The sequence below is a fragment of the Didymella exigua genome (genome assembly GCF_010094145.1).
Source record: "Didymella exigua CBS 183.55 unplaced genomic scaffold M421scaffold_5, whole genome shotgun sequence".
Classification (NCBI taxonomy): domain Eukaryota; kingdom Fungi; phylum Ascomycota; class Dothideomycetes; order Pleosporales; family Didymellaceae; genus Didymella; species Didymella exigua.
Genome location: NW_022984779.1, coordinates 1,058,969 through 1,083,683, shown reverse-complemented (window position 1 = coordinate 1,083,683; position 24,715 = coordinate 1,058,969). Strand labels below are relative to the sequence as shown.

At 56.5% G+C, this 24,715-nt stretch overlaps 12 protein-coding genes across 12 annotated transcripts; 5 read left to right on the top strand and 7 right to left on the bottom strand.

The window, feature by feature from the left end:
• Positions 1–1,738: 1,738 nt before the first annotated feature.
• Positions 1,739–3,650, top strand: M421DRAFT_55988 (GMC oxidoreductase; the record flags this gene model as incomplete). Its single annotated transcript, XM_033595348.1, has 2 exons — positions 1,739–1,895; positions 1,957–3,650. The coding sequence occupies 2 exons, from the start codon at positions 1,739–1,741 to the stop codon at positions 3,648–3,650; spliced, it is 1,851 nt and encodes a 616-aa protein (XP_033452149.1).
• A 774-nt stretch (positions 3,651–4,424) lies between these two features.
• On the bottom strand, positions 4,425–5,753 carry M421DRAFT_417638 (NAD(P)-binding protein). Its single transcript, XM_033591541.1, has 2 exons — positions 5,656–5,753; positions 4,425–5,513 (listed from the first exon to the last, which is right to left on the bottom strand). Exons 1-2 carry the CDS (start codon positions 5,708–5,710, stop codon positions 4,693–4,695), a joined length of 876 nt encoding a protein of 291 aa, XP_033452148.1. The 5' UTR covers positions 5,711–5,753; the 3' UTR covers positions 4,425–4,692.
• A 120-nt stretch (positions 5,754–5,873) lies between these two features.
• On the top strand, positions 5,874–7,377 carry M421DRAFT_417637 (yeats-domain-containing protein). Its single transcript, XM_033591540.1, has 3 exons — positions 5,874–6,003; positions 6,053–6,077; positions 6,125–7,377. The coding sequence occupies exons 1-3, from the start codon at positions 5,971–5,973 to the stop codon at positions 6,901–6,903; spliced, it is 837 nt and encodes a 278-aa protein (XP_033452147.1). The 5' UTR covers positions 5,874–5,970; the 3' UTR covers positions 6,904–7,377.
• A 1,387-nt stretch (positions 7,378–8,764) lies between these two features.
• M421DRAFT_417636 (multicopper oxidase) lies at positions 8,765–11,147 on the bottom strand. Its single transcript, XM_033591539.1, has 2 exons — positions 10,514–11,147; positions 8,765–10,461 (listed from the first exon to the last, which is right to left on the bottom strand). Exons 1-2 carry the CDS (start codon positions 10,787–10,789, stop codon positions 8,965–8,967), a joined length of 1,773 nt encoding a protein of 590 aa, XP_033452146.1. The 5' UTR covers positions 10,790–11,147; the 3' UTR covers positions 8,765–8,964.
• A 247-nt stretch (positions 11,148–11,394) lies between these two features.
• Positions 11,395–12,618, bottom strand: M421DRAFT_417635 (uncharacterized protein). Its single transcript, XM_033591538.1, has one exon. The coding sequence runs from the start codon at positions 12,452–12,454 to the stop codon at positions 11,531–11,533; it is 924 nt and encodes a 307-aa protein (XP_033452145.1). The 5' UTR covers positions 12,455–12,618; the 3' UTR covers positions 11,395–11,530.
• A 134-nt stretch (positions 12,619–12,752) lies between these two features.
• Positions 12,753–14,392, top strand: M421DRAFT_417634 (uncharacterized protein). Its single transcript, XM_033591537.1, has 4 exons — positions 12,753–13,377; positions 13,429–13,463; positions 13,511–13,573; positions 13,631–14,392. The coding sequence occupies exons 1-4, from the start codon at positions 13,245–13,247 to the stop codon at positions 14,132–14,134; spliced, it is 735 nt and encodes a 244-aa protein (XP_033452144.1). The 5' UTR covers positions 12,753–13,244; the 3' UTR covers positions 14,135–14,392.
• Positions 14,393–14,431: 39 nt separating this feature from the next.
• On the bottom strand, positions 14,432–15,334 carry M421DRAFT_55339 (uncharacterized protein; the record flags this gene model as incomplete). The annotated part of the gene is made up of 1 exon (XM_033595299.1): positions 14,432–15,334. One exon carries the CDS (start codon positions 15,332–15,334, stop codon positions 14,432–14,434), a length of 903 nt encoding a protein of 300 aa, XP_033452143.1.
• A 447-nt stretch (positions 15,335–15,781) lies between these two features.
• M421DRAFT_55273 (uncharacterized protein) lies at positions 15,782–16,882 on the top strand (the record flags this gene model as incomplete). Its single annotated transcript, XM_033595294.1, has 2 exons — positions 15,782–15,824; positions 15,873–16,882. The coding sequence occupies 2 exons, from the start codon at positions 15,782–15,784 to the stop codon at positions 16,880–16,882; spliced, it is 1,053 nt and encodes a 350-aa protein (XP_033452142.1).
• A 176-nt stretch (positions 16,883–17,058) lies between these two features.
• Positions 17,059–17,503, bottom strand: M421DRAFT_2513 (tubulin binding cofactor A; the record flags this gene model as incomplete). The annotated part of the gene is made up of 3 exons (XM_033588607.1): positions 17,059–17,154; positions 17,203–17,289; positions 17,342–17,503. The coding sequence occupies 3 exons, from the start codon at positions 17,501–17,503 to the stop codon at positions 17,059–17,061; spliced, it is 345 nt and encodes a 114-aa protein (XP_033452141.1).
• Positions 17,504–17,806: 303 nt separating this feature from the next.
• On the top strand, positions 17,807–20,939 carry M421DRAFT_56196 (MCM-domain-containing protein; the record flags this gene model as incomplete). Its single annotated transcript, XM_033595378.1, has 3 exons — positions 17,807–18,113; positions 18,167–19,114; positions 19,162–20,939. 3 exons carry the CDS (start codon positions 17,807–17,809, stop codon positions 20,937–20,939), a joined length of 3,033 nt encoding a protein of 1,010 aa, XP_033452140.1.
• Positions 20,940–21,184: 245 nt separating this feature from the next.
• On the bottom strand, positions 21,185–22,162 carry M421DRAFT_55531 (2-dehydropantoate 2-reductase; the record flags this gene model as incomplete). Its single annotated transcript, XM_033595315.1, has 1 exon — positions 21,185–22,162. One exon carries the CDS (start codon positions 22,160–22,162, stop codon positions 21,185–21,187), a length of 978 nt encoding a protein of 325 aa, XP_033452139.1.
• A 520-nt stretch (positions 22,163–22,682) lies between these two features.
• M421DRAFT_2510 (uncharacterized protein) lies at positions 22,683–24,715 on the bottom strand (the record flags this gene model as incomplete). The annotated part of the gene is made up of 2 exons (XM_033588606.1): positions 22,683–22,694; positions 22,754–24,715. 2 exons carry the CDS (start codon positions 24,713–24,715, stop codon positions 22,683–22,685), a joined length of 1,974 nt encoding a protein of 657 aa, XP_033452138.1.

Genomic DNA, 24,715 nt, shown 5'->3' with positions numbered 1-24,715 from the left:
GGATCTAGTTATTCTTGATTTTTGCTCCGTAGCGCAAATTGCTATGATCGGCGAATATGTCGATCACCTGCATTACCGGTCGGATCAAGGTCCTCGAATGATCATTAAGCCCGAGTGAGATTACATTGAAGGTTTGAGGCCATACTTCCAGTGCCAGAGAAATGCAAGTGTCGTTTTGGCAAAACTATCGCGAGCAGTGTGCAGATAAACGCATAACTCGGTACGCATCTGGGTCAGGCCTGCACGTTGTTCGAGGAATACGAGGTTGGAGAAAGCCGAAAGAGCTGGCTCTTACTTCGTGAACTAGTCTTGCGTTGATGGCTCGTGTGTAGAGAGATCCTGGAAGCGAAGACGTGCAATTGGATTCGGAGGCCCGATCCCGTGCCACCCGCATGCCACTAGTATACCGTCAGGCCTCCCAAATGTCCGTACTCTCGCTGTCCCGTACACGTACTGTGTTTGACATTAAGATTCTTACTACCTATCAATCTTCACCGGGAAAAGTCCCTTTCGTAGTATCGACTGGAATACTTCCACCAGCGGCTTGCCCGTTACGCCGCTTACTACATACGTCAATATTAGCCGCTGCAATGGCCTGACTTAAGATCCCTATCTATCGAGCTTTCCGCTGCCGCGCGTCAGCTCTGAGCGCTCCGTCACGACTTGAAGCCTTTGACTTCACGGAGGCTGCAGTGGTGACTTCGAATATCGTCATTTCAGTACTCACACAGCAGCATCATGCCATGCCTACTTTGTACTACCATTCAAAGCACCCAATGCCGTGAATTTTCGAAAGACGATCTGAAAGTCTATATGCTATATAGGCTTCAGATTTTGTCGTGTTGTCATGTTGTCACTTGAAGCCTTCCTAAGGGTGGCCTGACAGCGGGGGACGTTACCAGTTTAGGACTATGTAACGTTAGAGCTTCACGCTCCGTCCGCGGCTTCGCACTTGCATCACCGCTTGCGCTGCTGTTCTACCAAGCCTCTTCTTGCACTCACAACCGTCATTATTTCATCTTTCAACTCGTCCAATCCCGGCATCAAAATGATCCGATAACTAGCGCAAGCCCGACATCAGAATGGTTCGATAATCTGCCGTGTCCGTCCTCAAAGTGAAGCCGTGGAAGCACCGTATGGCCTCGTTTGTCCTGGCTCATGTGTGATTCTGCAGGGACGTGGGAAATGCGGTGTCGGCGACAGGCTTGAAGATTTACTACACCCCTGATGCAACTCACTGTCTTGCAATTGATCCAAAAGCACGTGGCAAGGTGGTAAGGTGGTAACACTGTATTACACCTGCTTACATAAACAAGCGGCACGCCCAGAGAGTAAAATCAGGTTAACGATGAATGTGACGACTTCGACTGCTGCAAATTCGTCCGGTAATAAGACCCGTTACGGCCCGACTGGGTCGACAGCCCAGGGAATTGAGCACGGATACCTAGCCACGGGTCTGCTATCGCAGAACGGTCTGCTTGCATTGATATCGCTACCGAGAAAGGGTCCAAGAGCTCATTGTGCAGCGGCTCATGGTGTGTTCACTGACTGATGGTCCGCCGCCGCCTGTTCGCCTGCTCGCCTAGAACAACAGCGGCAATGCTCGGAGGCATCGTTGCGAGGCATCAATCTGCCGCTACGTAGATCATCGTTATAAAGACTGTTACTGGAGACTGCTTTGATTGCCTTGCCGCATCTCAGCCGTCCCAGCTCTCCATCTCCAAGTTCAGAGGAAACCATGGCTGCATTCTCTCGTTTAGCGGTAGCTTGTCAGCTCCTCAGCATCTTCACAATACCTACACTTGGCGCTGCTGTTCAACAGTACGACTATGTGATCGTAGGAGGAGGCATCACCGGTCTGGTTGTGGCGAACCGGCTTTCAGAAGACAGGAGCAGTATGTCACGTCCCGCCAACACTGTCGTCTATCCAGACAATTCATTGACACGCGAATGCAGAGTCCGTACTTGTGATTGAGGCTGGAGATACCGTCGATACCGATGCTACAAAGATTCCCTACAAGGCCAACGACCTGACCGCTGCCAATGGACTCATGTGGGACGGTATCAACTCGAAGCCGGAACCTGGACTCGGCAACAACAGCTACCCCGTCATCGTTGCGAAAGTGCTAGGCGGCGGCAGTGTAATCAACGGCATGGTATATGACCGTGGTAGCGCTGCCGACTATGATGCATGGGAAGCCCTTGGAAACCCAGGCTGGGGCTGGAACGACCTTGAGCCCTACTTCAAGAAAGGAACAACATATCAGCCTGCGACACCTGACGTTGTGAGAGACTTCAACATCACATGGGATGCTTCTACGTATGGTAGTGGACCACTCAAGGTTTCGGTGACCAGCAACCAATATGCTGACCTCAAGGACTACTGGAAGGCATGGAAAGCAACGGGCGTACACGTGCCTGAAGATGGCAATAATGGTGAGGCGTATGGTCCATCTTGGTTCCCGAACACGATGGATGCAACTACCGGACGCAGAGCCCATGCACGTTATGCATACTACGACCCCATCCAATCGACGCGTACCAATTTGAAGATTGCCACGAAGACTGTTGCTCAGAGGATTCTTTTCGACGGCAAGGATAAGCCTACAGCCACAGGTATCGAGATCGTGGACGCTGCCGGGGCCACCTCAACTGTTCGCGCCAAGAAGGAGGTGGTTCTTGCCGCTGGCTCTATCCAAACCCCTAAGCTGTTACAACTGAGCGGCATTGGACCTAAGGCGGTACTCAAAGCTGCTGGTATCAAAGTCAAGGTTGAACTCGATGCCGTGGGCAGCAACTTTCAAGACCACCCCTGGGCTACGGTCATGTTCAACACAACCACAAACACATTCCCAAACCCAAACTCTCTCCTCACGAACGCTACATTCAACGCATCTGCATGGGCGCAGTACGAGGCAAATAAGACAGGCCCTTACACGAATGCTCGTGGTAATGCACTTGCCTTTATCCCCCTTTCGGACATGATCACTGGTGAGCAGGTCAACAGCATCATCACCAGCCTGGGCAGCCAGAAAAATGAGGACTTCCTCCCAGCGGTGTACAAGGGTAACAAGAAGCTCCTCAAGGGTGTCGCAGCTCAGCGCAGAGTCATCGCTGACATCTTCGGGCGACGAGACGCTGCCGTGGCCGAGTTCCCCGTCCCCTCAGACGCTGCTTTCAGTCTTGTCGGCATCGAGAAGCCCTTGTCTCGCGGCACTGTCTACCTGAACGCCTCCAATCCCACCGGTCCTCCCACAGTAGTCCACAACGCCTTCGTCAACCCAATTGATCGCGCACTCCTCGGACTCAGCACACGCTACTACCGCTCGGTCCTCGCCTCACCGCTTCTGAGCCGCTTCAAGATCTCCGAAACCCTACCAGGCGCGCAGTACAAGACCGATACCGAAATCTTCGATTCCATGTTGGCTCAAGGCCTGCTCTCTCCTACTCTCGCCCACCCTTCTGGCTCGTGTCCCATGATGCCCGAGAATGCTGGCGGCTGTGTTAGCGAGAAGCTGCTGGTGTACGGTACCAGACGCCTCTCTATCATTGACGCATCCATTATTCCTATTATTCCGTCTTGCCATCTTCAAGCTACAATGTACGGGATTGGCGAGAAGGCGGCGGATATCATCAAGGCCAGGAGTTGAAGCGATACGCTGTAATAGACTTTGTGTTTTCCGATAATTACTCTGATCTACAACAGAAGACCGAAACTGATGAGATTTTCATATCCACTTAAGTGGCCCTCTTTCTGAACCCTGCTATAAAGACATGTTCTCCTCACTATCTGCTAATCTCCACATTGCGCCGTTGAAGGCAGATACACTGTACAAGATTCCAAGGTGGAGTAGAGAATACTACGACGCAGAACGCAATCCTCAGATGCAAGCCGCCGAGTTCCACACCTAGCTCTCCAACCATACCCTCGTAGTCCCACAACTTACGTTCCATACAAAGAGTCACTCGCACAAATTTGTCAGCGGGGCTGTGTGGCTTCTGGCCGGTCTTGAAAAAGTGGTCTGCCGGGACGTTAGTTTGGATGGGCTATTATACGAGTCGCGAGCTTGTGCTTGCGGTATCAGCAAAGCGTTGTCTGGATCGTCCAACAAGGGGCGATACAAGATATGTTGGGCCTTGCTAGTCACCACTCGAAGACGTGTTGGGTCTCCGTATCGAGGGGTTAGAAAACAAGATGACGTCTTCCCGAAATTGCTTTTTCTGGCACATACTATGTGGATTCTACGCGAATTAGTATCTCTGACTTTGATCGACGTTGAGTCATCACGCTGGTGTAACGATAAATAATGCTGCTCCGCATTCGAACATGCAGGTCCACGCCGTCGCGCAGAGGATAATTCGCTGACTGACATAGCCGACCTGGAAGCGTTGCTTGAGGTAGCACAGGATCAAAATGGAGAAGCCAGAGTATTGGCAGGATCGCTGCTGCTTTTGAACTATCGTTTATGGCCGTGTATCGAATATAGCACGACATGGACGCCCGTTTGCTAAGATACGAGGTCACGCATTCCAGAGTTGTGCAGCGATTGCCTGAGTATTGTATTTCCTACGTGATTAACAGTAGTCCCAAAGACAGACACAATATCCCATACCGACCCTGAAGTAAAATAATTCGATATCCTTCGTTGCCACACCCGTGCGACGCTGTTCGTGGTATACATTTCTCTCATATTACAACATATTCTTCCTCCACGCTCTTGTCCCTAGCCGCTCGATCTCAGGCACCTCGACCGGCCCGTGTATTTCCTCATCCTCGAGAGCCTCTACGACAGCCTCGCCGACCAGGTCGGCCTTGAGCGGCTTGATGCCGCCCGCACCCATCAGCCACGTTAGTCGGCCACCGACAGCACTGTTGATCAGACTCGCGACCGCGCCACCAGCAGCGATGGGTAGGGTGAAAGTTCGACTCGAATCGTACAAGAACGGCGCGCGTACGAAGATGGATCGCATGGTGGGGAAGGTGGAGCTGATTATCGACTCGGCCTCGCGTTTGGTGGTGATGTAACGCTTGGGCAGGATGGGTGTGCCAGCAGCAGCGGAGATGTATAGGAAGGTGGGCACCTTGTGTTTCGATGCCTCTTGAGCAAGGCTCACTGCTGTGTCGCGGTTCATGACTTCGTAGGTGAGCTGGCCGTCACTCTCCATGGGCCTTAGTGTCTCGCCGTCCTTGCGATCAAGGGGGTTCTGTGTGCCTGCCTTATTCGCTGAGAAGGCTCTTCGAAGGCCAGAGATCGGCGATTCGCGGCCGCTGACGACGCCCTTGTAGTCTGCTTCAAGCAAAATGCCCATGGTATGGATGACGGCGGTGGCCGACTCAAGATGCGCATTGTACGAGGACGGGTCGAGAATGTCTCCCTTGGCCCAGGTGACCTTGGACGCCCATGGCGGAGGATCAGGTGAGGAGGTGACTGATGACCAGTGCGGGTTGCCTGAGCGCGAGACGGAGACGACCGACCAGCCGCGATGGGCAGCTGCGCGACAGATGCGGCTTCCTGGGTGTTCAATCAGTATTCAGCACTCATGGACACTGCGTATAGAGCTGTGTAAAGATGATACATGTGCGTGCATTGCTCGAGAAGGGCGCTATTCGAAGCTCAGGGTGCACAAAAACATCAAGTAAATGGCAACACGTACCCAGAAATCCATTGCCTCCGCACACGACGAGCTTCTTCTGCGCTACTGAAGCCATTACTGCTGTCTGGTGGAGTTGGCGAGAAAATGAGGAAGTTCGGATGGGAGCTCGAAGTGGTGATATCACTCGCGCCAGAAGGGCCCCGCAGGGCTGACAGGGATTCGCGGGCGCTAGACACCACCGAGCCCTCTGGATCGATCGCATCCTCACTCTACCAACTCAGCATACTGCAACACGTCCGAACCTCACCCATACAGACGCGTCCAACATCTACCTGACTCTCGACCGACTGATCGCCTGCCCCAAACGAAGCCGCAATGCCTGCGCCGGCAGCAAACAAGCGCGTCAAGGTGCGCTGCCTCCTAATTATTGACATTCACACTTGCTGATCAGCCGCAGAACAAGCGCGTATCACGCAACATCAGTACGCAGCCCTGCCACGGTCGCATAACCATCCTCTAACACGCGCAGTAATTGGCTCCGAAGCCTGGGCACTCCCGCCGCTGGGCCACCCCGACCGCCCCAAGGGTATCCCAGACGACCATACCAAGAGATGGACCGTCTACGTGCGCCAACCTGAAGGTGACCCTTCGCTCTCTACCTGGCTCAACAAGGTGCAGTTCAAGATCTTCAACACATACGAGAATCCCCTGCGGACGTGCGACAATCCGCCCTTCGAGGTCACCGAGACAGGATGGGGAGGGTTCAGCATCGACATTCGGCTGCACTTCGCACCCATCTCCGGCGAGAAGGCGCAATATAGGCAGCACTTCTTGCAGCTGGAGAAGTACGGCAGTGAAGAACAGCAGGCGCAGCAGGAGCGAACAGGCTGTGTGCGCAGCGAGTTTCTCGAGGTCGTGCATTTCAACGAGCCTACCGAGGCGTTGTTTGACGCTTTGACTGCAGAAGACCAGTGGGCACATCTTGTTCCATCCAAGTCCTCGTCCGGCAGTAAGAAGGCGAGTCTCGGCGCGAACGGGCGCTTGAAGCGCGGACTGCCAAACGGAGAGCGCAGCGCCCAGCTTCCGGAGAAGGGCGGCGATGATGTGCCTTTCAGTCAGGAGCACGAGCAGGGTCTGATCGATGCATTGATGGCCAAGATTGCGCAGGTCGACCGTGAGCTGGAGAAGGAAACCGCTCGGCGCGAGAAGACAGAGAACCAGCTGAAGCAGCTGCGAGAAGAGATGGGACATGAGGCTGCGCAGCAGGCGGCTCAGCAAGCTTCGGGAGACAGAAGTCGCAGGCGGTGAGACGCTAGCAGGACTGACGATATGCTTGCTCATCTCATGCTTGCTCTCTATCTTTCTACGTTGCTGACGGCCGCTCGCATTCCAGAAAGAATGATTCTCCACAGAGAATATTCCCATCGCCAACAAAAGACGTCCTGATCTAGAAACTAGTGCCCCGAGACCTGGATACGGACAGGGCAATCGTCTCTCCCATTAGACGAATCATCAGCGCCGAGTGGGCACGCCGCAGGCACCCACCTCGAAGAATTGGGCATACGTAGATATTCTGATCGCAACAGCAGGGTGGTTGCAAATCTTCTACAGCTCAGTCTATACGTACGATATGCGCAAGATGGAGCATGAAATATGGCGGCACGCCTGCTCCAGGCCCAGGTGTTGTCGGTTAGAATTGGGTCATCACGGTCTGCTCGTAGATCCTTGAAATAAGGTTATCACTACCACTTTCCGAAACTGACAGAGTGAATAACATCCAAGCTAAGCAATTCTTTTCTGATGCGAACAACGATGCACGGCCGTCTTGTGGCGAGCTCGTGAAGCAGGTAAAGGTGGATTTGCTCACCATAGTTAGGTCCCGCATGCTATTCTGCGATGCTTGGTTAGCTGTGGGACCTTAGAAGGGAGATGCATATGCGTCTGGACAGGCCGGCAGCGCTATACCCACGTCTCAGAAAACAATGTTCATCTACGACAGCATTTGACGATGTTCAGGTCCGAGTAGGCCGAGCAACCCATGGAACTACAGACGCGAACGAGGTACGTGAACGAAATACGAAATACGAAATACGTCAAGCACTAGCACGATCCGCATCTTCGCATTTTAAATTAAAGGCTGAGGCTGGGCTCTGAACGTAGGTGATTTGCTCGATTGATCGCTATCTAAAAGCCAATCTTCTACAGCCGTGACACAGAATGCAGTCACCGTCCAACATCCCTTTACCAGACAAGATTCAACATGAGACTATTTGACTTCATACCGGTTGCTCATATGGCTTATCGCCTCATCTGCGACGGCTGCTCAAACATCAGAGACCCAACAGGCTGGCTATTTTACAAGCACCGTTCATGGCTCGAATGGCACCAATACCTTGAAAGGCAACTCAACGATACCGGCCGTGGTTCTGAAATATGGTGCCAATGTCGAAGGCTTTCCTACTTTCGAAGCCCTGTCGGCCAGCGAAAAAGTATCTGGCTTTAGGATCAGAGACAGTGAGACGAAAGTGGTTCTCCAGTCGAATCCAAATGTAGGTCTGACCCATAACGCTGTAAAGGATCAGATTGAAACTATGTTACTAAGCTTTCGGTGACAGGAGACTTGACTCGACTGTGTCCTGTTCTCCCATATCTAGCTCTCCATGAAGTTGTGTCTAAGCAGTTGCGCTGCGAGACAAACAACTATGTTTGGGAGCTGAATCCTCTCCTTTCAGCGGGATATTATCTAAAAGAGAATCTAACCGCCAGTCTCGTACTCCGCGACATGCAGTCTTATATCGGGACAAGGACATCGAGTTGGCGCTTGACTTCACCATGCGCCGCCCCAATACTCCACTACCATCCTGTCGACGCCGGTGGTGATACTAGTGGCGCTCTACAGCTGAAAACTCGCCAATCGTCTCACACTAACCGAAGATCAAACGCTATCAGTTATTCTCCCGCTGACCGAGCCCGTTCCATCGGGTTTTTCCAATTTCTAGACATGGGCTGGGGCATGTCGAAAATCACAGAGGATTTCCCCAGCTAGTTGGAAGTGTTCATTCTGCATTGCTACAAACTCTCGCTGAAGAGATTTATCGGAGCACGCACAAAACTGATACTAGTTCCCATACTGTCGCAGAGAATCAGCCTTATAAGCAATTTTTTAGGGGTGTAAGTGTAGTCTATATTTTGCTACTTTCTAGCTGGCATACATACTTCTCCCTCTAGCAGGTGAGTGTCCAAGGAAAAGACAGTGCTTCCACAGCGAGTCTTAAAAGGCCAGTCAGAGACGACGAGCTGGATCAACGAAAGCATTTAGACACGCAGACCCTACATCAGACTCTAGAACCCAACCCGACCATGAATATATCAGTCGTCCCAATCATGCCACACGATCGGACTAATATCCTGCCCACCATACGCCGTGCCTCCATAATCCAGATACCCCTTTGCGCCTGAGTACGGAATCCGAGCAATTTCCTGATACTCGCCCATAACCCACACGCTCTGCATACCCATAATCATATGCTGCAGAATGTGACAATGCAGCATCCAACACCCTGCATCCTGCACCCGCAATCGCCAGCACCGCCACCCGGCAGGCTGCCCCGGACTGCCCTTTTCACCATAACGATACAGATTGGTTGTATCGCGGAGCACGGGGCTGTAATCCTTCAGCTTCTCCTCGTTGGCGGCGGCGTCGTACGAGCCGTTGCCGGATCCGCAATCGTAGTAGTGTCCGCCGTGCATGTGAAATGGGTGGTAATCCACAGCGCCATTGCCGTTCACCAAGGACCCTGTGTTCTCGAGAATTATCTCGAGGACTTCGCCAAGCTTCGCGGGCCAGGCCAGTGTGTGCGGATCCCAGCCCCCGTTCTCCAGCGCCGCAGTGTAGTTCGGCATCGCCTCTGGGCCATTCCGGTAGATGTCAACGAGGTAGGGCGGCGCGTTGTAGGATTTGTCTTCTGTCCAGTTTAGGCCATCGAGTTGCCAGATTATGGTGCTTTGGGTCAGTTGCTGGTTGGTGATGTGTACACGGCGGGTTACTTCGGAGGCGGTGGGGAAGCCGTTTGGTGTGAGAGGCTCGAGTGCGTATTCGAGAAAATCGTACGTGTCGTTTGTGAGACGCAGGGGTGCGATGGCGGGCGCAGATGTAATGCTGGGTGGTGCATTGGAGTAGCGGAGGATGCCGAAGCCGGTGTATGTGGTAGGACGGTCTTTGGTCTCGAATTGGATGACCCAGTCTGATTTTCCGCTTTCAGCCAGTTCGTCTGCGCACTTGGTTTTGAGAAGAGCCTCAAAGCGTTGTCCCGACGTGATCTGCATGTGGCTGACACGGTGGGGCTTTGTGTAGTGTCCATCAGCAGCAATGACGTCCATTGCATCGTGGCCCTCGATGCCAAACGAGACCATGCTGATCGCCAACGATCCCACGAACCTTAAACGGTATGTCTTATTAGGCTCGACATCAATGACTGGCATCAAACAGCCATTCGTGCCTCCCGTCTGACCGACGGCAACACCGACTCCGTTGAGGAGCAATGCATTGACTTCGCCACTCCACACGAAAGGTGTGGCTACCAGGCCGTGTTCGATCACTTCGTCAGTCTTATTGTAGTAGTCCTGCAAGAAGACTATGCGCTCCTCATCATACTCGTACGGTGGCTCTGCAGCATCTTCGATGATGAGCGGGCCTGCAGCAGTTATGGCCTGAAACCCGACGTGCGAGTGATAGAAATACGTCCCGGAGTCTTCTAATTCAGGATGGATCTCATAGTCGAAGCATTGGTGCGGTGCAATTGGCCATTGGGAAACAGGTGAGCCATCGCTGAATGGCGCGGTGCGCTGGGAAAGGCCATGCCAGTGCTAGAGAAGGTCAGCATCGATCTGGAAAGTCTGAGTAGAAAGGCTAAGGGACCATAGTCGTATTGTGAGTATCCATGTCATTGCACACCCGGACCCAGCTGGTCTTGCCTGGTGGGAGGCGGAGTGTTGGACCTGGCGATGTGCCATTGACTAGCACCGACATTCGGTGCTGACATGCCACAGTATGATTCTCGTATGTTACGCTGAGGTAGAAGTCTGGTGTGAAAGTCGAGTCGTGACGGTGCAGGTTGGTGTTGTTCGACCTGGCTGTGCCCTCCACCGCTGCAACGGAGGCGGCGAACAGCAAGTAGCCAAACATGCGCCACATTCTGGAAGAGAACTAGGATTTACCTGGCGATAATGTGCGATGTCTCTATGGTCATGGCTTATATATAGGATTGTTTGATCGGTCCTTTGTGTGTATCACCCCGTCTAAATGGCGCCGCATCCGTGTGGAAGCTGTCAAGTAGCACGGACATGGCCGTGGTGACGCCTGTGCGACCGCCGCACAGGTTTTGATGACAGTGGATTTGCTGATTGCCGATCACTGTTGGCGAAGGTTAAAAGTTGCGGCGCGCTTTACCTACTCGTTTTCAGGTACGCTCAGGGGTACAGAGGCAAGCTTCCGTTGATCCCTATGTTCGGTGTGCAGAGCCAACCGTACGCCACTTCGTACATTTGACACAGCTTTCAGTAGCTACCAGATAGGTAGTGCATTGTATTAGTGCTGCCGTTCGTGCCGTTCATTCGTATCTTCATACGCTTGATGTTGTTGCAAAGCCCGCGGCCCGAATCAGGGAAATCGGGGTTTGGCCCTTGGGTCGTTTGGGTCGTATATCGGCATGGTCGGAGCGCAACGATACGATCGGACTCTAACGTCGACCAAAGACAGTCGACCGGAGTATGTCACTCAGACTGTGGCGCCAATAGCTTGCGGGGTAGGCTTGCTGTGGTTTATTCGCGTCGCAATGTCTAGACCTATTTTCATGATCGGATCGGACATTCCTCCGTCCTGACCCTCTTTCTGCAAAATGAGGACTTGACAGGTAAAGGTCACTTTTCAGTCTGCCTACTCTTCTCTAATGCGCTTCGACTGCACCGTTTCGAAGAACGGATTCTCGCTTTCCACCTCTTTCCCACGTACAGCCATTGTCCTCTCTGTGTCCCATTTGTACAATCCTCCCTTCTCTGAGATCTTAATGGCCATGCCGCGATCCTCTGCACTCATCATGCAAACCCACTTATGCACTCTCCAATCCTCTTTCTGGCATTCCGCTGAGCTGTACGCCGCAGTGCCGCACCGTCCGCATCGATTGAGCGCTTTAACTTCCGCCGACGTACCGCATGTAGTACACTTGCCGAGATCTAGAGATGCGTAGAGCAGATGCGGCGATGTCGCAATGCCGTCTCCAAAGATATCCATTGGTGCGTACTCGACGTGGAAAGTGTGCTTGACACCTTTGCCTGCTTCCCAGCTCTTACTTCTCATCGCTTTCGCAACCCAATCGCTCCCCAATCTCTCAATCAGCTCGGGGATCTTGACGTCTCTCTCGCCTAGCATGCTCTCTTTCGTGTTGGGCACCCACTGTCCCCTCGTGAACGTGTCGTCCGTGGTCGACGAGACGTTGTATGTCAACATGATCTCCCAGTTTTCGCCGCTAGCGTCCAGCGTGCCGAACGTGACTTGACTGCCCACTCTTCCAATTTCCAGCTTCTTTGCTTCTGCGCCAGGCTGGGCTAGCGGCAAGGTCGCCGTCCAGGTGAAGCTGAACCAGGCATCTACATCCAGAAACGCGGCCAGAGTATTTGGATGCCAGCGATAGAGAATAGTTGCAATGCCGTGAGGTACTGATGCTGTTTTCTTGATAGCATCCTGCTCTTTGCTGAAAATATCTTTTTGGTATATGCTGAGCGGATGGCCGTCCAATATTAGGGGAACATCCGGGTAGTCTGGCAGCCGAAAATTCGGCAGTCTGTCAAATTGCAGGATCATAATTGACAGTGCCTGTGTGTTGTTGGCTGACTCGAGCAAATGTTCAGAAGGAAGGTGTTTGTGGGTGGGGCAGAACTGCGGCCTTAGATTGGCTGCATATCTTGTGCAGATTGACCTCAACCTGGTGAGTTGTGAACGGGAAGTCCTGAAGGAAATACCAAAGACTTCCCCTAATCACGAACGAGTCACTTCATGCTTCCGTAGTTATCTACGATTCATCACATGTCGTGCCGATTCGTCTAATCCAAGGTCAGACCGCTTTCGAAGTTTCAACTCTTGCATAGCTGAGGAAGAACAGAAGAGCGGCTACCTTCGACATCGAACTCGTCTACAATATCGCCTTTCATCGAGCATGCACGACGCACTAAGTGCCACACAAATTAGTCACACATTTCGTGCGGTGAACCGCACATCCCGTCAACATTCAAAGCAGACATGACCGTCTTGACGAAGCCCACGCCGCACACCTCACAAGCGGAAGGTCCCACATACCACCTGGACGATGCTGAACATCACGACTTCCCAGCTCCCCCCGTTTATCAACCAAATGCGCGCTTGAGGCGCGTCCAGGAAGCCCGACGGCGGCGGCTGACCGTTTGGCAGCCGCTGATTGGCCGCAATGTACCGGGTTCTCTAACGTCATTGTCGATGCCGCAACATCGTGCACGAGCTCAAGTACGGACGACCCCTCCTGCTCGCGAAGGCTTTCCTTATCTGACTTTTTCTGCGAAGCTGAAGCTGAAGCAGCTCCACACGCATCGTGATCGATTTGGAAACTGGGATCCGCATAATGGCATCCGCGACCGGGATACCTCAATCCGCATCCGCAGCGCGCGGCCAGAGCGAGGAGGAACCTCTCCTGGGCCAACGAGGCGACGCAAGCCAAACAGACGGCCAGCCACTGTACCACAATCTATGGATAGGTTCGAGGCCCTTTCCCCCCCCCTCTCTCGTGTCCGCCTAACACCACCCAGGCACCGCCGCCGTCGCGCAAGGAGGCATCTGGATCGTGCGTCCCCAGCGCTCTCGCATCGCACCAGCTAATGACCCCCGCAGCTCGCAGCCATAATCTGGGGCGCGATCCTCTCGCAGAAATTAATCTTCTTCTCCGCACACCCCGTACATCTCCCCCTCCGCAAGGTCCGGTACGAAGAGAAACGACGCTAACGCGCACAGCTCCTTAACGCAGCGGGATTCCTGCTCGCGATCCAAGCCGCGCTGGTTCTACAGCCGACGCACACAGTAGCGCAAAAGCGGGCGGGTACGCTCGCACACGCGCTGCTGCACAGCGTGGGCACCGCGGCACTGACAGCAGGCCTCGTGGTCATCGAGCTCAACAAGGCGGGGCCGGGGCACGAGCACTTTGCGTCGCCGCACGCGAGGCTGGGGCTGGCGTTCTACGTTCTGGTGTATCTCCAGGCGCTCGTGGGTTTCACGCAGTACTATGCGCCGGGCTTGTACGGCAGCGTCGAGAACGCGAAGAGTATCTACAAGTACCATAGGATCGCCGGGTATGTGATTGCGACGCTGGGGCTGGCGACGATTTGCGCGGCGTCGTGGACGGGGTATAGTCTTAATGTGGCGCATATTCAGCATTGGGCTGTGATTGTGGCGAGTGTGCTTGTGCTTGCGGGGATGGTGCCGAGGATTAGGTTGAGTAAGTTTGGGCTGAGGAGGTGAGGGGTGAGGAGGTGAGGGGAGGAGGCAAGGGGGTAAGGAGGCCGCGGGCAAAGAGTAGAGTGTGTGGGGTAGATGGTGGATTGGGTATGTGTGAGAGTCGGGTTTGAACTGGGAGTCGATGGATTGGACGCATGCAGATGCGTGATCTATCGCCTTGCGCCGGACTGTTTGAGAAACGCATACAAATTTGCCTTGCGCCGTCTATAGAACACGGAACAACATTTGCCATAGGAAATGCAACAAGTACTCCATTCCCGCAGGATTCGTAGCAATCAACGAGGAATCGACGACGCGTAACTACGCTCTCCGCTGCTTGGTCGGCTGGAACATGCTCGATCCTTCTCGCTTCCGTTTCGGCGCCGACGCAGCTCCCACACCGTGCGTAGTGGGCTTGAGCTTGGGAGCGCTGAAATGTTGGCCGGCCGGGAGCGAAGTACGGGGTGGCGGTACAAACTGGGCCGGTGTTACAGCTGGACGCTGTCTGATATTTTGTTGAGTCGCAGCTGGCTTTGGGATTCGCCTCTCGGCAGCAGATGCGGAGGCTTGTTTGGACAGGACCATGGTCTTGGGTGCTTCTTGCTGTGCCATCCTGACCAGGCGTTCGGGGATGGCCGACACCATCTGCTTCTTCATGGCGAGCTGGTGCTGCGGTGTGTGCACGGCTTTGGTGCGTGCTTGGTTGCGGTCGAACATGCCGCGCTTGAGCTTGTCCATGGCCACCTTTCCCGTCTTCGCAGGCGGGGCGGCTCGACCGTAGTCCCTCCCGCTGCCCATGGACCAGTGGCTGCCCGTGCGACCGTAGCTTTTGTTCGTGGTCATGATGACGGTCTTGTTGACCTCTCTGCCCGCCTGGAGCGCCTTCATCTGCTGTTTCAGCTGGTTCTCCTGGTCGACCTTCTCCTTCTCGGCATCCTTCACGAGCTTTCGATACACTTTGCTCCAGTTCCTGTCGTCCCTGGGCGTATGGGGCTTCTTGTCCCAGTCTGGCACGTCTCTCCGGATGTATCTTCTCCATATGTCTTTTGTCTCGCCCTGGATTTGCGGGCAGTTCTCCTCCAGCTCCTGCAGCTGCTGTGGGTTCTGGATGTGACGGAGGACAGGTTCGAGGAAGGAGAAGGGTATGTCGCCGATGTCGGTAAGCATGTCGATGTTCTTGATCAGCCGCTGCCGGGCAAGCTCGTACAGGCTGGAGACGGGCATTGTGGCTTCAGAGCCTTGGTGTGCGCTTCAGAGCCTTGGTGTGCGCTTCAGAGCCTTGGTGTGCGCTTCGGTCTGGTACGGATACGTTTGTCGGAACCAAGGATCGCCGTCTAGGGGTCCATGAAGCGTCGAGTGCAGAGGCGGTAGCGCGGCGATGTTCTGGCGCGGGCTCGGTGAAGCACGGAACATCTATCGTGCATTCGTCATCTTGGGAGACAGGGCGCAGGATCGCTGGCAGCCAAAAGGCAGAGTTGCATGTGCAACCACGGGTGCGAACATGTGTCGACGCGCAGACGGGCACGGTGACGTTGGATCTGCGGGTGAGCAGCGGTACCCTTGTCTCGGTAGCGCCCGGCCCATGCTGCTCTTCCATTCTGATCGTTTGCGCTAGACCTTCACATTCACATTACAACCGCAAAGCACCCCCACTTGAGATCTCGTACAGACATGGCAGTCACGGACTGGTCGCTACTGCCGCAAGCAGATGAAGGTGGGCTCTCCTAGCTGGCTTTGCTGTTCGCCCGCTGACTTTCTGCAGATGCGCTTCACAACGTATCCCGACTGCTCGCCGTTGAGGCTCGACCGTACCAGCAGGTCGCCGGCCGCCTGCTCAAGGACAACTTCTTCGACTTTGCACGGTCGAAGCAGCTGCCCTCACCGCCTCCCGATGCCTCGGCTGCCGAGGAAGAGGCTGCCGCCAGAGCAGTCGAGCGCGAACAACAGGCACGCAAAGTCGAGACATGGCGCGACAACATCATGAACGAGCTCTCCATGCTCGACTATGCCATTCTCCGCTTCGAATTCACGACGAACAGCAACCACACCGAGCGGGCACGATATGCGGTGGAGAAGGACGGCATCACAGCGAAGCAGCAGCACGTCCGAGACACGATCGAGGACCTGCGCGTGAAGCTGGTCGATGCGAAGGAGACGCTGGCGGTGCGCAAGACCTACGACGAGCTGACGGAGAAAATCACAAGCAGCAAGATGCTGAAGCCGCGAGATGAACAGAGGCAGGCGCATGAGAGGCTGGACGAGGAGATTGCCCATCTCGAGCGCGAAGTCCGGTCCGCGAAGAAGACGTGGGAGGAGCGGCGCATACAGTTTGGCCGCATCGAGGAGGAGGCCAGGGAGATGCTGCGCATGATCAAGGACGAGAAGGAGGAGGCAGAGCGCAAGGAGGGCATGATGAAGGACGGCGATGAAGATGGGGAGGGCGAGGGCAGCACATCTCGGGGAGATGGCAGCCGTGTTGGCACTCCACGACCAGACGGCAGCATGACGCCCATTCACGTCGGCCAGAGCGGAGAGGGGTCGCAGTCACTGAAGGTGCCACCGCCGGACCGACTGAAGCCTCTGTCAAGGGACGCCAGTACTGTACCGTCTCCAGCACCATCGTCCGCGCAGTATGACATCCCCATGGCCGACTCGGGCGCGCCGACGGGCGACGTGCAAGCCGAGGACTCGGACGGCATCGACGAAGGAGAGGACCTGGAAGAGGGCGAGGACGACGGCGAGGCTTCACCTGACAAGATGGACGAGTCGTAATCGACGGTGAACTGTTCATGTTTGGATTGGTGCATGGTGCATAGCGCGGTGTTCAGGTTGGTAGGCCTCTGTTTTGTCTCTTCATCAATCGTACTTCATGCCCCGTCCACACGGGCTCATGATCCGTCTGTTTCGTCTCTCCATCAGTCACACTTCATACCCCGTCCAAACAGGCTTCATGATCCCTCAGCAATCACCTTTCTTCCGGCCGCTAGTGCATCCTCTGCTTTCTTGATCTCGTCTGCGTTACCACCGGTGTTGTTGCTGTTCTCCTGCTACCTGTCAGCGTGTGCTCATGCCACTTTGCAAACTCGACTCACGAGTTCGGCCTCGAGCTTCTCGACAGCCTGCTCGATCCTTGCTCGAATGGCCGGGAACACATTCTGGGTCTCTTGGCGGGCTTGCTTCTGCGCTGCTGTCAGAACAACTCTCACGAAACGAAGCGTACCGGGAGCCCACCTCTTGTCGCAGCGTGTACTCCTTGTTCTCGTCGCCTTCGCTGGCTTCAAGCTTCTTGATGCGCTCCGCCTGCTGCACCAGCTCCTTGTGGTAGCTGGCTTCCTCTTTGACCAATCGAGTGACAGAGCCGGTCGCAACGGCGAGCTTGGAAGGAGGTGCCATGTCGACGGATGTGCTGTAGCTAGTATGTGCACTGCAAAGTTTGGGTTTTGTCCTCACTCTGCGCACACTTTTGACATGTGGGAGTTGCTGCCTTGTCGCGAAGTCGCCTGTTGCCCTGGTCGACGAAATGGATTCAGCGCGGGGCGATGAGACAAACACTACCCCACAAGCGGCTAGGAAACAAGCACTTTACGCGCTCACGTCTCCTTTCGCGTGAGCAACGCGTCGCAGCAGCCGACCTTCATACGCCTCCACACTGCATCGCAGTGCACAAAAGTTGCATGCAACCATTGCCCCGCAATCATGTCCTCACCCACGAAGCGGCGCACGCAGCGTTCTTCTGCCTCTGCTACACCGCGACGACCAACGCGAAATTCTGCAGTCCCTTCCAGCCCTGCGCCCGTGGATGCGGACGGCCAGCTGCAGTCTGAGGCCTTGCAGGCGTCGCGCGGACTGCTCGCATCGCCAAGCAGCTCGAAGCCATGGGCCGACTCGACACAATCGCAGTCTCCCCTGTTTATGGCCTCATCGCCAGCAAACGCCTATGCGAACGGCGCAGCAGAGAGCGACGGCGGTGCGACACCAAGGGCGAGTGTCCTCAACGGTAGAGGTAGAGTGGCCCCACCCGTCACTGTCTGGCGGAGATTTTTGCTGATCGCTCAGACTCGTCGCCCATTGACTACGCCTCGAGCTCCAGCCCTGGCCGCGCCCGCAACGCACAGAACACCGACCTCCGCAGCAGCAGCAGTGCCCTCTTTGTTCGTGGCTCTGAGTCGGCAGCCCGACACCGGAGGAGCGACATCCATTCTGATGTCTTTGGTGCCAGCTCGGCGGGTGGCCAGCGCCGCAGAATGTTTGTCGACGAGCACGGTATGCCCGTCGGCGACGCCTCGGATGCTGCTACTTTCTCCAATGTCAATCCAAACACGTCAGACGCCGATGCGCTGGGCGGCAACACTTCGCGCATCATTTGGGGCACCAACGTCTCCCTGGTTGATGCCAGACACGCGATGAAGGACTTCCTCGTCAACTTCCAGAGAAAATACCGCTTGATCCAGGATGGCGAGCTGGAAGAGGGCACCAGCCTGCCTGCAGACCATGCCGCCATGACTCGAGAATACGTTGACTTGATGAAGATCATGCTTGAGCTTGGTATCACGCCTCTGAACCTGGACGCCCGCAACCTGAAGTCGTATCCACCAACGAGGAAACTATGGCACCAGTTGCAAGCTTATCCCAACGAGATCATCCCCATCATGGATGTCGCCATCAAGGACGTCATGCTGGAGCTTGCCGAGAAGAAGATGGCGGAAATGAGGGTTCAGATTAGCCAGCAACAACACAGCGCGCCGCCCAGAGCTCGTGACTCGAGCTCTCTGCCGCCCATGCCGAGCTCAGACGCGCCTACACCAGGAGCGCCCTCTCCTGCGCCCTTTGCAGACATCCCAAACCTGGTCAGTGAGGTTGACCAGAAGTCGTACAATGTCAGGCCTTTTGGCCTTGACAACACGATCAATCTGCGCGAACTGAACCCCGGCGACATGGACAAGCTGGTCAGTGTGAAGGGTCTGGTCATCAGGACCACCCCTATCATTCCAGATATGAAAGACGGTAAGTGCAAGCAGTCCATTTCTGAAGAGTGTTACTGACATCGACAGCCTTCTTCCGCTGCTCAGTGTGCAATCACGCAGTCAGGGTCGACATTGACCGTGGCAAGATTACTGAGCCCACAAAGTGCCCGCGTCCTGTGTGCGACTCTCCCAACTCCATGCAGATTGTGCACAACCGATCCGGCTTCGCCAACAAGCAGGTCATCAAACTGCAGGAAACACCTGACAACGTTCCCGATGGTCAGACGCCCCACTCCGTCTCTCTTTGCGCCTACGATGAGCTCGTCGATGTATGCAAGGCCGGTGACCGAGTCGAGATCACGGGTATCTTCAAGTGCAGCCAGGTGCGCATCAACCCTCGTCAGCGGTCAGTGAAGAATATCTTCAAAACCTACGTCGACGCCCTACACATACAGAAGGTCGACAAGAAGCGCATGGGCATTGACGTGTCGACCATCGAAGAGGAACTCGCAGAGCATGCCGCTGGCGACATTGAAGAAACCCGCAAAGTATCACAGGAAGAGGAGGACAAGATCAAGGCCACCGCTGCACGCCCGGACGTCTACGAGCTTCTTTCACGCTCCCTTGCGCCCAGTATCTATGAGATGGACGATGTCAAGAAAGGCATTCTGCTTCAGCTCTTTGGTGGCACAAACAAGCAATTCGAGAAGGGCGGAAGTCCAAAGTACCGCGGAGACATCAACGTCCTGCTCTGCGGTGATCCATCGACGTCCAAGTCTCAGATCCTGCAATACGTGCACAGAATCGCACCGCGCGGTGTGTACACTTCTGGCAAAGGTTCCTCCGCCGTAGGTCTGACCGCATACGTCACGCGCGATCCCGAGACTCGTCAGCTGGTCCTCGAGTCTGGAGCTTTGGTCTTGTCTGACGGAGGTGTGTGCTGCATCGACGAGTTTGACAAGATGTCCGAATCCACGCGTTCAGTCCTCCACGAGGTCATGGAGCAGCAGACCGTGTCCATCGCCAAGGCAGGTATCATCACCACCCTCAACGCCCGCAGCTCCATCCTCGCCTCGGCCAACCCCATTGGATCAAAATACAACGTCAACCTCCCTGTCCCGCAGAACATCGACCTCCCCCCCACGCTCCTCTCCCGCTTCGATCTCGTCTATCTCGTGCTCGACCGCATCGACGAGCAGGCCGACCGCCGCCTCGCGCGTCATCTCGTCGGCATGTACCTCGAGGACAATCCCGAGAACGCATCCAGCGCCGAAGTCCTCCCCGTCGAGTTCCTCACAGCATACATATCCTACGCGCGCACCAACATCCACCCCAAGATCACCGCGCCCGCGCAAAAGGCGCTCGTCGACGCCTACGTGGCCATGCGCGCGCTCGGCGCAGACATCAGATCCCAGGAGCGCCGCATCACCGCCACCACGCGCCAGCTGGAGAGCATGATCCGGCTCGCCGAGGCGCACGCCAAGATGCGGCTTGCCGCGGACGTGACGGCCGACGACGTCAACGAGGCCGTCCGCCTCATCCAGTCAGCCCTCAAGCAGGCCGCGACCGATGCGCGCACGGGGCTCATCGACATGTCGCTGCTCACCGAGGGCTCGAGCTCGGGCGACCGCAGGCGGAGGGAGGATCTCAAGCGCGCCGTCGTCGCGGCGCTGGACGAGCTGGTGGGCGCGGGCCAGAGCGTCAGGTTGAGCGAGCTGGTGAAGCATATCCGCGAGGGTGCCGGCGAGCAGGTTGAGAACCAAGAGTTCCTCGAGGTGCTGCGCAGCGCCGAGGCGGAGGGCAGTCTGCAGGTCAGCGGCGAGGGGCCTCGGAGGGTGGTCAAGCGCATCGTCGGGACTTTTTAGCCTGTATTGCAATGGTTACCTGTATGATGTCTTGCTGCATTCGTCTCCAGGCCTCTGTTCGTGTTCGTCTTCACTCCCCGTCGCTCTCGCACAGCACACCGCGCTCCCACGCCGTCTCACACCCGCCACGCTGTCAATGTCAATGTCGGGTCACGTGGCGCGTCCAGCAGCTCTTTGCGACGCAATGGAATAAATCTCTTCCAATCCAGACAAAGCCAACACACGCCGGGACCCAGCACACCCTCTCAGCCCTCGATGCTCTTCCCCAACTGCAAATCTAGCGTCTTGGCAAGCACATACAGCAACTCCAGCCTGTCACACTTGACGCCCTTTTCCCTCGCCATCCTGACGGTATTCCCCAAGATAGCCTCAACTTCAATGCGCCGCCCAGCCCGCACGTCCTGCAGCATACTCGGCTCGATACCCTTCTGGCGCGGAATCCTCGCCGTGGCCCGCCCGAGTTCAAAGCGCACCCTGTCCAGCGCAATATCGTACCCGTGCGCGGCAGCCACGTCGCGGATCTCGCACATAACGGCCTCGATGACCGCGCTCGCGCCGGGCGAGGCCTGCAGCACATCCGTGTCCTTGCTCAGCGCGAGGGCGCAGATGGGATTCCAGGAAGCGTTGATGAGCAGCTTTGTCCAGCGTATGCGCTGGATGTCGGTGTGCAGCAGGGCCGTGGCGCCGGCGGATTGGATTAGTTGCGTGAAGGCGGCCGCGTGCGCGGGCGAGGCTGAGCTCGGGTGTGCGCCGATTTCGAGGCGTTCTATCTCGCCGTGCGTGATGGTGCCGGCTGGGCGCTGGGTGGCGGGGAAGTACAGCACTGTGCTGATGAGGGGGTTGTCGGGGAAGGCGGCGTGGTACTCGTCCTCGATGCCGACGCCGTTTTGCAGTAGTACGATGGCGGTGTGGCCTGGGGTGACGGCTGGGGCGATGCAGGCGGGCACTGTGCCGGGGATGGCTTTGCTGCATACGACGATGTAGTCGAATGGTGTTGGGTCCGCGGACGCTGCTTCCTCGCAGCTCCTCACGACGTTTGGTCTGAAGTGGATGTTTTGCCCGAAGATGGAGGAGTTGATGATGAAGCCATTTTCCTTAGCGACGTCGTAGTTGGAGCGGCAGACTGCAGTCGTTGTCGAGGTTTTGGAGAGCAGCCAGAGATAGACGGTGCCGACGCCACCGGCGCCAAAGAGGAGCACTCGAGGGCGGGAATCGGTAGTCATCTTGAAGTTGGAGATTGAGGCATGTCGAGGACAGACGTGCCGACGTCGCCTTCTCTTGCGGTCCGTAGGGCGCAATCGCCCCACTTTTATAGATGTAACCTTATCGTGATGTTTGCCTGCATTTTCTTGCACCTTCTTGCACTCTAATCTCTTCATTCGCATCATTGCCGTGTTTCAATTCACGCGCAGCACGCACAGACCCAGGAATCCAAGAACGTGAAGTCGAGAATAACGTGATTGTACACAGTTCCGCCCTCTTTCGCGCGACAACAACACCCGTCTGCGTACATGTCCATTGACATTGCGAGGCACATGGGAAAGAAAAATATACGCCGGAAACGCCGTGCTCTACGTGTCTCGCAAAGGAGCGACACGGACCCAGACCCAAAGCCGATCAAATCCATCAATGTAAGGCGCGAGCCGAATTGTCCAAGTGGCACTTTTCTTTCAACAACGCCGAGCCATGAGATGTGGAAACGACGAGGAACGTCGTGTATATACAACAGTAAGCCATCGGAGGCTACCAAGTTTCCTGCCCTGGGTCAGCGGTGCACAAGTATTAAACATGTAAAAAAAAAAGAAAAAACTCACAGCAATGTACTGGCCGTCATTCTTCTTGTTGGCCCAGAACTCGTGCGCCTGCTCGCGGCTCAGATTGCCCTTTTGCATGGTGATGTCGATGAGGGCCTCCTCGACGCCCTCGCCCATGCCCTTGCTGCTGCCGCACACAAAGATGCGGCCGTCGAGGGCGTTGATGACGAACCACACAATGTCGGCTTGCATGCGCACCTCGTCCTGCACGTACTTGGCCTCCGTCTGGCCCGTGACGCGCGTCTTGCGGCTCTGCACCACCTTTTTGATCTCGCGCTCGTGGTCGCCGAGCTCGCCCGAGTAGAGCTCGTCCAGCATGCTGTCACGGACGCCCTGGATCAACCAAATCTTGTTGGCGCAGTTTGCATTCTTCAGCCTGTTCAGGATGAAGCCTCTGAAAGGAGCCATGCCGACGCCGGCACCAATCAGAACCATTGGGCCTTCGCCACCAAACTGCTTGGACAGTGGATTGGCCATCAGACCACGGAACATGGGGACGCGGAGATCCAGCACCTCACGGGGGTCGATGCCTTGCTGCTCGGCAGCGATGAACTGCTGCGCAATGCGCTCCATGAAGCCGCTGCCGACGCCCGTGCGTGTGGCGCCAGGGCCGTGCCAGTCAGGCGTCTCGTGGACAGTCACGGCCATCTCGATCAGGCGGCGCGTTCCAGGCAGACCGGGACGGGCGGACGAGATGTGGGGGTCGTTGGAGAGGGAGTAGAACCGCGGCATGAGCTGCGTGAGGACGGAGAGGAGGGCCGGCAGCGGAGGCTTGGCGGACGGGAAGGCGCTGAGCATCTGCGGAATCGTGAGGTGGGAGGTGGTGCGGAGGTCGCAGAAGGCCGCCTGGCCCTGTGCAGAGCAGAGGTACTCGAGCACCTTCTTCTCGTTGGGCGCCTCGGCGTACTCGGCCATGACGCGGACGAGCTTCTTGGTCGGTGGGCTGGACTGGATGTCTGCGCACCACGTCAGGAGCTCGCGGCGCGTGGTGCGCAGCTCGCGCGCCCGGTCGTCTCCCCAGATGGTCGGCCATCGTCCGCCCTTGGTCTTGAGCGTCACGGGCTTGTCGCGCACGAACCTTGGCACACCGAGGAGATCGAACAGCTCGTCGACCATCTCGCTCGGGTTGGGCGGGCAGATGCCAATGGCGCCGCCGACCTTGAAGTCGACCCCGCCCTCGTCAGGGTAGTCGGTGACGTCAATGTCAAAGTGCATCGTCCGCTTCTCCGCGCCGGGCTTAGTCAGCTCGCGCGCGTGGTACAGCGGCGCCGAGAAGACGTCGTACGGCGGGTGCGGCTGCACGTACTGGGGCGGTGTCTTGCGGACGTCGGCGACGCCCGCCCCCGGCTGCGACGGCAGCGCCTCAAACGACATGTGCACCGCGGGCAGCTCGGTGACGTCAGTGAGCTCGCTGTCGAGCGCAAGCGGGCCCAGCTTGACGCCGAGGGAGCGGAACGCCGCATTGTCCGGCACGACGACGGGCACAAACGAGGCCGCCGACGTGTCGGGCTGCAGCGTCTTGAGCAGACAGCAGCCGCCGCCGCAGCACTGGCTGATGAGCTTGGTGGCCGTCTCGCCGCTGCCGAGGATCTTCTGGATGTCGGCGGGGCTGTCCGAGATGAGCGTCGTCGAGGCGCGGCGCGGGCGCGCCTGGACCGCGACGCTGACGGCGGCGGTCGGGAGGGCCTCGAGGCGGTCGACAATCTCCTCGACGGCGTGGTCGGGCTCGGTGCTGGGCGTCAGGGGCGCCTCAGAGTCATCGCTGCTGTTCGGGCTCCACCGCATCGACTCGCCCGCCGACCTGGGCGACGTGTGCTCGGGCTGGGACGGGTCGCGCCTCGCCCGGAGCGAGAGCTGCGGCACCGCGCGCGACGGCGGAGGCTCGCAGGGAATTGGGTCGTCGGGGTGCGACGTCGCCGTGTGCGGCAGCTGGTGCGGCGGGGCGGCCGTCGACGAAGCCAT

Excerpts from the sequence above, each read along its gene's own strand:
- M421DRAFT_417638 (XM_033591541.1), bottom strand. The coding sequence starts at position 5,710 with ATGGCTTCAGTAGCGCAGAAGAAGCTCGTCGTGTGCGGAGGCAATGGA. Across the intron at positions 5,514-5,655 it reads CGGAGGCAATGGATTTCTGG|GAAGCCGCATCTGTCGCGCA; the intron begins GTACGTGTTGCC and ends TTGAACACCCAG.
- M421DRAFT_417634 (XM_033591537.1), top strand. The coding sequence starts at position 13,245 with ATGGCATCCGCGACCGGGATACCTCAATCCGCATCCGCAGCGCGCGGC. Across the intron at positions 13,378-13,428 it reads GTACCACAATCTATGGATAG|GCACCGCCGCCGTCGCGCAA; the intron begins GTTCGAGGCCCT and ends AACACCACCCAG. Across the intron at positions 13,574-13,630 it reads TCTTCTTCTCCGCACACCCC|CTCCTTAACGCAGCGGGATT; the intron begins GTACATCTCCCC and ends TAACGCGCACAG.
- M421DRAFT_417637 (XM_033591540.1), top strand. The coding sequence starts at position 5,971 with ATGCCTGCGCCGGCAGCAAACAAGCGCGTCAAG. Across the intron at positions 6,004-6,052 it reads CAGCAAACAAGCGCGTCAAG|AACAAGCGCGTATCACGCAA; the intron begins GTGCGCTGCCTC and ends GATCAGCCGCAG. Across the intron at positions 6,078-6,124 it reads GCGCGTATCACGCAACATCA|TAATTGGCTCCGAAGCCTGG; the intron begins GTACGCAGCCCT and ends TAACACGCGCAG.
- M421DRAFT_417636 (XM_033591539.1), bottom strand. The coding sequence starts at position 10,789 with ATGTGGCGCATGTTTGGCTACTTGCTGTTCGCCGCCTCCGTTGCAGCG. Across the intron at positions 10,462-10,513 it reads ATACTCACAATACGACTATG|CACTGGCATGGCCTTTCCCA; the intron begins GTCCCTTAGCCT and ends GACCTTCTCTAG.
- M421DRAFT_417635 (XM_033591538.1), bottom strand. The coding sequence starts at position 12,454 with ATGATCCTGCAATTTGACAGACTGCCGAATTTTCGGCTGCCAGACTAC.